Source organism: Tarenaya hassleriana, unplaced genomic scaffold, assembly GCF_000463585.1.
Source record: "Tarenaya hassleriana unplaced genomic scaffold, ASM46358v1 Cleome17, whole genome shotgun sequence".
Lineage (NCBI taxonomy): Eukaryota > Viridiplantae > Streptophyta > Magnoliopsida > Brassicales > Cleomaceae > Tarenaya > Tarenaya hassleriana.
In genome coordinates this window covers 2,549,344-2,558,785 of record NW_010965122.1, presented here as the reverse complement: position 1 = coordinate 2,558,785, position 9,442 = coordinate 2,549,344, and the positions used below count along the sequence as shown (strand labels likewise).

Sequence of the window (9,442 nt, the reverse complement as noted above, 5' to 3'; positions counted from 1 at the left end):
AAAACACGGAAAAGAATATTAATGCTAATCTTAATCTAAACATGCCGATAATGGGCTCCAGAAGGCCCGATAAAGAGATTAAAAGCCCATATTCTCAAGCCTCATTGTGATATCGGCCCATTATTTAAGAAACCCGGACGGCGAGTTCTGAGTCCAACTCACTCAAGTCCCAGCTGCGAGTCAGCTCGGTAGATCCCATCGTTGACTCCGACTCGCTCCCAACTCGTTGACTACAGCTCTGAACCAATTCTAAATCCTCATACCGAGTTGACCCGCTTCGATGGATACAAAATTCCTAATTTTTTTTATTATTTCAATTTAACCAACATCTTTTAAAATTCCATTTAGGCCATTGGGGGTATCAAATTGAATTAGTCTCCATTTATAATTTGGATATTGCAATAATTGTTGGTTGAGCTGAGCCAATTCCATTGAGATATTTTTGAAATATAGATTTTTTACACAATTTTAAAACTGAATTTCAACGGAAATTATTTTTTTTTTTCAAACGGAACAATATTTAATTCGAAAATAATTAAAACCTCTATCTATTACCTTATTAAATGCTAGAACTAGTCAACGCACTTATTCTATTCATTAAATTTTCTTTTATTTTAAAAATATAAACTTAAGGAAGAAAATATAGTCAATAAATTAATTAATATGGGTCCTAAATTAATAAAAAAGGAGATTATGGTTTCATCCGTTTAATAACACCAAAATACTAACGTCCATTCTTGTTTTACTATATATATATCTCTTTTCCCAAAACGAAATATATCACTATAAAAATAAATATAATTTCCCCCTTTTTTAAGAAAATATTTGTCGAAAGATGTCTTCCCGAGTTTTGTCGGTTTTATTTGCAATTTTGGTGTGCATTTGTTCGATAAAAGCTATGGAGCCATCACCATCTCCTAATGGGTCGAGAAAGGCATGCATGAATGGATTACGATTATATTATTCATAGTTTTTTTAAGGGTGATTTTATATAATATATATATATATATGCTTACAATATACAAATTTAATTATTCACAGCTAATAATATCATTATTATATAGTTTATCCTAATATAATATTTTATTGCCATTGATGAAATGCAGGTTTATATAGTTTTTACTGATCCCACAGTATATAAAAACTGTAACCAATTTCTCTCGGTTCTCGGGAAGGTTCTTCACGGCAGGGAATCATTTTTTTTAAAATTTAATTTTGTATGTAATAATATGTTTTTTTTTTGTAAAAAGTACATAATAATATTTGTGGTCATGCTTATCTATTTTATATATTATATGCAATAGTTATATTGGATATAAATTATATATATATATTTTTTCAGCCCACCGGAAGATGCTTTAGTATACTGCTACAAGATAGTCATCGCTGGATTTGCGGCTAGACTCACTGATGAAGAGGCAAATGAATTAAGAGGTATATAACACAAACAAAAAACATTACCTTAAAATTTTCATGAATTAAAATTTGGTAAAACTCAAGATTTTCAGATAAAAAAAAAAGAATATAAATGTTTGGGATATGTATTAATTTATGATCGGATTATATTCTAATAAAATTATGTAAATACGCAGGCGAAAAAGGAATTCAGAAGGTCCAAGGAAGTAAATCATATAGCATAGGTATTCCCAATTCATTTAACCAATGATTTTCGTCTTCCTTTTTTCACGTATGGCTTTGTAACGTCCTTAATTATGAAAAAATGTCCTTAGACTTCCATATATAAAATTCATATATAATTATGAAACTTAAAAGAACTACACCATGTTCCCGGACTTCCTTGTAAATTTAATTTCCTTAGTGACATCAAATCTAAATATGTCTTTGTATTGTCAGAATGTTCTGAAAAAAAAATAACACGCTAATTAATTATTCCTCCTATTTACAGCACTCTCAAATATTTTCGCGTCCATACAAAATATTTTTTATTTTTATTATATTAAACAAAATATTTTTGAAATATTTAAATATAATTTTAATATTATAAAGCTAAAAAGAATAACTAAAACATTGTAATTATTAATTATAATAATTATAAAACTGTAAAATATAGTTTTAATTATTTAATAAATATTATTACAAAATAGAATTTAAAATTATTTTTTTAAAAATGTGGGCCCCACCGATTTAATCATACAAATAATAGGCTCTATAAGGCCCAATAAAGAGAGAACAGGCCGATATTCTCAAGCCCCATTGACCCATTATCAAGAACCCCCGGACAGCGAGTTCTCCGAGTCCCCAACTCACTTCCGTCCCAGCTGCGAGTCAGCTCGTTAAATCCCATCGGCACCGGGCCCTCGTCGACTCTGACTCGCTCCCAACTCGTTGACGGCCGCGATGAACCAATTCAAATCCCCATATCGGGTTGACCCGCTGCGAGGGATACAAAATTCCTGGATTTTATTTATTTATTTCAATTTAACTAACATTCTCTAAAATTCCATTTACGGCATTATGGGCATCAAATTGAATTATAGTCTCCAATTATATAATTTGGATATTGGGTGGACTGCAATATTTGTTGGTGGAGCTGATCCAATTCCATTGAGACATTTTTATATTTGTCCCATCCATAAACTGAATCAGTGTCGCCTTGTTGCTTCCATGTCTCGAAAGACACATCGCACATACGACATATTCTATTTCTTGTCTACTAGAAAAATCATGGACAGTAAAAAAGGGGGAAAGAGAGAGGTGATTAAATAAAATTTGTACCCGCACTATAGTGACATTTTCTTTTGAAATAGGAAAATAAATATGTGATTGAAAGAAATATTAATTTTAAAATATGATTAGAAATAATAATAAACATAATATTATATCAGTGTCATCACTTAGCAGTAAACACTGCTGAGTCAATAATCGTTTTTTCGATTACATTTTACTATTTACAAGTAGCTCAAAACATTTACGTAGTACAAAATCACGTACGAAATTATATTTCCGAAGTAAATGATTATTGGCACTCAATATATAGACTCTTTCATCGGATCAGAAGCAGTGGAATGTGTAGAAAATATATCACATGTTGTGAAAATGATGGAAAAAAAAAGATATTTAGAGTGCATATATATATATATATATTGTTGGTCCAAGGTTAAACAACAGAATAAGAGAGAGAATGTTCGAAGATAGCTTCTTGCATACCCAATTTGATATGAATGGAGGCATATACCTCAATTTATTTCAACATCGCTTTAGTCCCAAATTTATTTTAGGTCGATCGCCTGAATCTTTTTTTTCACTCATTTCGGTTTTGAGTTAACTCTTTCGGAATTTACAATAATTCTAATTCATTTCTAATGATTCGTTCTCAAATAAGTTTAAGTCTGCATCTTCCTTCTCTCTCCACCTTTATTTCTATACTCTCAATTTTTCTAAGCGGTGCATCTACCGGTATATGTTGTATATGTCCCAATTTGTTTGATTAAAAAAATATTTTTTTTACAAAATCTATAAGATTTTTAACAAAATTGTCGAATGCCCTTATCATAAAATTATGTTTGTCATACGATAAAATTAAGTTTTGCATTCATTTATAATTTTTTCTAGGTCCCCTAACACTTTAAACCTAAAATTGTGGCTCTAACCTAGCAGAAGAAAAGGATCCAATCCCCTCTCTATCCACCCGAAAAGGCTGCAATTCTCTTATATTCCCCTTTTGACATTCTTCATGTCAATGGCTCTTGATGATCCATCCATCATCACAATTTGAGTTTTGTTCATGAATTTCTTCATAATTTGCTCTCGATTTCGTTTCCATTGGACACGTGGGAAAATTCTTTGACATGGGTTCTTTGGTGATCATTCATATGACTATAAAGAGACATTCTCTCCCTGGCTTTTTTACCATTCAAGCTACGCATAATTATATACATGTTTTTTGTTCTGCAGTGGAATTATTCTTTGCGTGAGTAATCTGTGCCACTGGTTTTGTTTTTCTTTTGATTTGGCTTTGTTCTTTGCATGGAACTGTCTGGATCTTGCTTGAATGTGTCTCCCATGTACAAGTGATGTGTTGTGTTTGATCGGTCAATAAATAAAAAACCACAAAAATAATAGGAATATTAGTACTCGAAAGCCATCGTCATGTCTAATATAACGGCATCAATTGTTTATATATGATTGGTTAAAATTCATATGTTTGTTTGATGAAAATGTAAAAAATAGATTCTTAGTCTCGATTTGATTCAAACTGTAGATATATTAACCCTCTAAGTACGAGTAGTTCGAGATCTATATATCGACTTTTAAAGGTTCAGGCCATATCCTCAACGATAATTTTAAAAAAAACTGTGAAATGAATCTAAACACCTTATTCTAATCATTTACAATTTTATATTAGTCAATTTAAAATTTATTAGTCTCTCCTTCAAAGTTTTGGTTATCAAAATTGGCTAAAACTTAAAGTTATTTAAATCTTTTTTATTAGGAAAAAAGCTTGTGAAACTCCCATTTCATGTTTTCAAGTAGAAAAAATACCTTGTTCTAACCATTTAACTATTTTGAAATTTTATTTTACGTTCTTTTTAAGACTTTTTTTTATATATAAATCAAGTGATTAACCATGATTGATGACTGTGATACTTGCCCCCAACTAGTTCTAGAAACGGTCGATGTGACTTTGAGTATATGAGTAACATTGAGCGCCGAATATTACATGAATAAGATGATCATTTGAACATAATTAAGATGGAAACGCATGCATAATATATATATATATATATATATATATATATATATATATATATAATTAAAAAAAACGAACATTCAAGATATTTTTTCATAATATTCACACTCTGCAACTTGCAAAGGGTGAATCTTCTAAGTATGGCTGGGTAATAGGAACAACAAGAACATAAGTCAACCCTTTGTGATGTCGATGCTTGTGTGTTCATTGCATCTCCCGTCACTGTATTTGGTTAACCCAACTTGACACTATCCGTCTCTTTGGTCCTATATTCCATCTTACCATTGCAAGTCAATATATATAATCTTTATATATATGTGCATATATGTGTGTATATATATATATATACATGGAAAAAAAGATCTCTTCTCTCTATGAGGTTGGTAAGAAATATATTATATCATCTATATAGTATCTTATGTATGAATACGACCCGCACAACTTGTTTATATGCCTCCATTATTAGCCATTGTATAATCTCTCGTTCACGCCCTTTGTCTTCGGTAAAGCCTTCGAATTCACCGTCCCTCACCGTTACGACAAGTATAAAGAATAGATGATCACATGAGTGTTGTCATCGTCGATATAATATATCCCGATGGACCGACATCTCTCATATAAGGAGACCGACACAAAGTAAACATCAAGTGAATAAAAGGCTTGTTTTACCGAAAACCGATAACTATGTAAGCCAATTTATTTTGTTTTGATCTTGTTTTTCATATCATCGACAAAGAATCTTCACATCGTATTTGGCATATACGGAGCATATATAGAGAGATTCAAACCCTATAAGCATGTTCAACTTGCATGAACAGCCACTTGATTAATGGGAACATTCCATTTTCATCAATGTAACGTCGTATAGCATTCTCTGTATGATGTTCATGGGCATATGTTTTGAGATTATGTTATTGATTTACTCCCTTAAGAAAACTTGTATCACTGAAAATCATAACTTTAACACAAAAATAACATATTTTTTTATCATTCTTATACAATTTTAAACATAACTCAGAGGGTCCATATATATAGCCCCATCAATCAAAAAAATCGTCGATCCAAATACTTTTTGCAGAGATTGGTTCGGTGGTAAATATATGAACATACGTCCCCTCAACAATATAATAATTAGAATTTATTTGATAAAAAAAACGTGTGCCAAGTAAGTTATCGCCGGCCATATGCACAATGTTCCTGGACTTTTTAGAGGCTATAAATAGGCAGAGACAGTAAGTCCCATGCCTCCCAACACAAACCACTGCAAATCTTCACGTGTCTCCTAATTAACATCTCTCTCTCTCTCTCTCTCTCTCTCTCTCTCTCTCTCTCGTTTCTTAGCTTTTCTCTACAAATCTTATCCCTCTCTTTGCCTTTCTCGTTTTGGCATCCCAAGGCCGTTGGTTCACGTTACAAAAAAGAAGCTTTAATCATACACATATATATATACTTACACACACACACATATATACAAGCCCACGTAACTACTATATATACACACCCCTTTTAACATCTCACGTACCGGCCATGGACAAGAAAAAGGCGGTTGCTTCGTCTTCCCCTTCTTACTCGTCGTCGTCATCATCCTCCCTTGATCATCTTTTTGGTCCAAGAGGCATTTCTTCATCTTCTTCGTCGACATCTTCATCAACCACAGGACTGTTTAAGTCCATCTTCCCACCACCCTCACCGGTACACTCTAATTAACAAATTATATTCTGCATGGATAGATGTACATATATACTTATTCATCAATCTATACATGCATTTATACATGTATACACCAAGAAAAAAGACACGAAGGTTTTTTAATATGATTTCTTTGCTCTCATTAATGTGGCCTGAAGGGTATGGGAAGGCATGTGGGTTTGGCAAGTCAAGTTGGAGACGGGAAATATCACTCTCCAAGTAATTACTATTTCATAGATTTTTTTTGGTTAGCAAAGGAATATATGTGAGTTAAGATTCTCGCTCCCACGAACAAGTATCTAGTTACTTATTCTAACTAATTATTCTTGTTTAACTTAGATATATTATATAATAGTATGTATGCATGCATGTATGTATGTATGTATGTATGTATGTATGTATGTATGTATGTATGTATGTATGTATGTATGTATGTATGTATGTATGTATGTGTGTGTGTGTATGTATGTATGTATGTATGTATGTGTGTGTATGTGTGTGTGTAATTTTGTTAATCTGATATATATGCAGATGAAGGTGGCCGGAGCGAGAGAGGAGAAAGGAACAGTGGAAATTACCGGGGTGAAGAAGCACAACCTTGCAACTGGAGTTCATCCATTTACTATGGAGGCCAAGAGAATTATTCTCCAATAGCACCAACTTCCACAAATTCTGTAAGTTATATATATATATATATATATGTGTGTGTGTGTGTGTATGTGTGTATGTGTATTATTCCAATTTTCTTATGTGTCGACATGCAACGAATATAATGGACGTAAACCCAAAAAAGCTAAATAAGGATAGTTTTACTATGCGTACCAAAAGTGCTATCCTACATATATATACATATACATATATATGTTTTTAACAAAAAAAAACATATACATATGTAGATTTATATTTATATTTATATGTACTTGTTCAGTTCAAGAAAGATGGAGAAGATCAAGGCGACTCAAAAAGTGCGTCAAGAGGAAACTGGTGGGAAGGTGAGATGATTTTTCTATCGTGTATATATATATATGCTTAAATTTATCATAATTTTTTTTTTAAAATTCATCACACATATTATATATTATTATTGAATAATAAGAATCTTTTATGGTGTTGCAGGGTCGCTTTACTACTGACAGACCTAACTCATCCATAACTGCTAAGGTACTTACACAAACTTAAGCCAATGAATTCCATGAAAGCATTTACATAACTGTATCTCTTATCCTTATCTAAGGGATTACTAATTAATTATGTCCTAATTTTAAAAAAATAAATCTGACTTGAAACAATTTTAGCAAATAACACACACACACACACATATATATATATATATATATATATATAGACTATAAGTGAGTTCTGCTAGAGTTATAAGTACTATAAAACAAGTTTAGGTTTTTCTCTGAAATTTGACTTTATTTAAATTTCAAGAGAGATGCATATTTAGGGTTTTTATTTACCCTTGACTCAATAATTGATATACAGTTCTATATATGCGTGTGAATTATGCAGGAAACGTAGGAGTGGATCTCTTAACGAAGAATATGTGAAAGTATATAGCATAAAGGTGTGGGGACTTCGTTCTCGACAATGTACTGATTCTTTTTGTTTCCGACAAAAGGCAACACTTAGGGTCACTTTATGATGAACACTTTTAACTTCTGATCTATCTACTTAAATTATACTTAGCCTCACATATATATAATATATATATATATATATATATAACCTTATCTGGCTGCTACTTCATGTAATTTCCCTTTTTTATCTTATGAAAAAAAATGACCATGTATTATATCATTACAAGACAACACCGCAATTATGGTTTTATCTTCTTATTTGACCTTTCTTTGTGATACGAGGAAAGGAAGAAAGTGGTGGTCGATATAATCCATCGTATGGAAGATATATATATATATATATATAATCAATTGATTTGAACTATTTACATAAAAATCTATTAGTTAATGGTAAAACTGAAGGAAATTTTGGGTTTCAATTTTCGCTGACTAAACTCTATGTAAAAAAAAAAAAGGAATTGTACAGATATAGAATTATTACATAATTAAATATGTAACGATCATACAAATTGTAGAGGAAAATATTAATAAGTAGATTTTTGTTATGCAATATCTCATCCACACCGGGATTTGAATTTTGAAAGTGTTTGGAAACCAAAACAAAAAAAGAGGAAGGAAAAAATAATGAAAATAATCTGGAAAAAATTGCAAAGGATAAAAATTATCGCCGTTGCCGGGGATCGAACCCGGGTCACCCGCGTGACAGGCGGGAATACTCACCACTATACTACAACGACTTTGATGTTTATGGGTAAACATCTATATTCTTCATTCATCTCTTTCCCGTCGAGAACTCGAATCGATTTCCCAGATTCTGCAAGTGCCCACTTTAGATCTGTATACGTGAAAGTGATGAATGTGAGGTTGATGAAGTTAATCTTGCTGAAGTCCAAGGCTGTTTTTTCTGAGGCATGGGAGCCGCTGTTTCAAGCAAAAGGAACAGGCTTTCTGCTCTCTTTGGTGATCATTCATATGACTATAAAGAGACATTCTCTCCCTGGCTGTTGCAGCTCCGCATAGAGAGACGAGTGAGTTTTTCTATGGATGCTTCAACTTGATTTCCCATATCCTCATCATCAGCTTCGTACTCCGTTAAAAGGTCCATGGATTCGATCAAGAATCCAGCAGAGAAGTTATGAGACGCGATGTTTCTGCGTAAAAATCGTCAAGGAGCGAATCTATTCTCTCTTCTCGCTACGAAAATGTGAATACAACTATGGGCGGATCTTGGTACATAGGAGTGGGGTCCATGCCCCCACTAATTTAATTTAGGTAAAAAAATTGATTTAGTTATAAATTTTATAAAATTTTAATAAAAAAATGTAAAATGCCCCCTATATAAACGTTATATGGCCCCCTTCGTTCTATTTTTTTTTAAATTATTTCTTTGGATCAAACAATTATCTAGTTTTGTTTTACTCTTGATTTTTTTATCTATTTTTTTAATTATTTATATTTTTCT

The 9,442-nt window shown here is 31.9% G+C and overlaps 1 protein-coding gene and 1 non-coding gene across 2 annotated transcripts; one reads left to right on the top strand and one right to left on the bottom strand.

Annotated features, from left to right (window-relative positions):
* The first annotated feature begins 5,956 nt into the window (after positions 1 to 5,956).
* Positions 5,957 to 8,238, top strand: LOC104810063. The gene is made up of 6 exons (XM_010536246.2): positions 5,957 to 6,403; positions 6,559 to 6,619; positions 6,932 to 7,074; positions 7,329 to 7,392; positions 7,517 to 7,561; positions 7,913 to 8,238. Exons 1-5 carry the CDS (start codon positions 6,239 to 6,241, stop codon positions 7,531 to 7,533), a joined length of 450 nt encoding a protein of 149 aa, XP_010534548.1. The 5' UTR covers positions 5,957 to 6,238; the 3' UTR covers positions 7,534 to 7,561; positions 7,913 to 8,238.
* Positions 8,239 to 8,645: 407 nt separating this feature from the next.
* On the bottom strand, positions 8,646 to 8,717 carry TRNAD-GUC. Its single transcript has one exon. It is a non-coding gene; the product is annotated as a tRNA-Asp (tRNA).
* Positions 8,718 to 9,442: the final 725 nt, after the last annotated feature.

What these genes read in the sequence shown, in the direction of transcription:
- LOC104810063 (XM_010536246.2), top strand. Translation starts at nt 6,239, where the DNA reads ATGGACAAGAAAAAGGCGGTTGCTTCGTCTTCCCCTTCTTACTCGTCG. An exon ending in TCTTCCCACCACCCTCACCG is followed by an intron (nt 6,404 to 6,558) that starts GTACACTCTAAT and finishes TGTGGCCTGAAG; the next exon opens with GGTATGGGAAGGCATGTGGG. An exon ending in CACCAACTTCCACAAATTCT is followed by an intron (nt 7,075 to 7,328) that starts GTAAGTTATATA and finishes GTACTTGTTCAG; the next exon opens with TTCAAGAAAGATGGAGAAGA.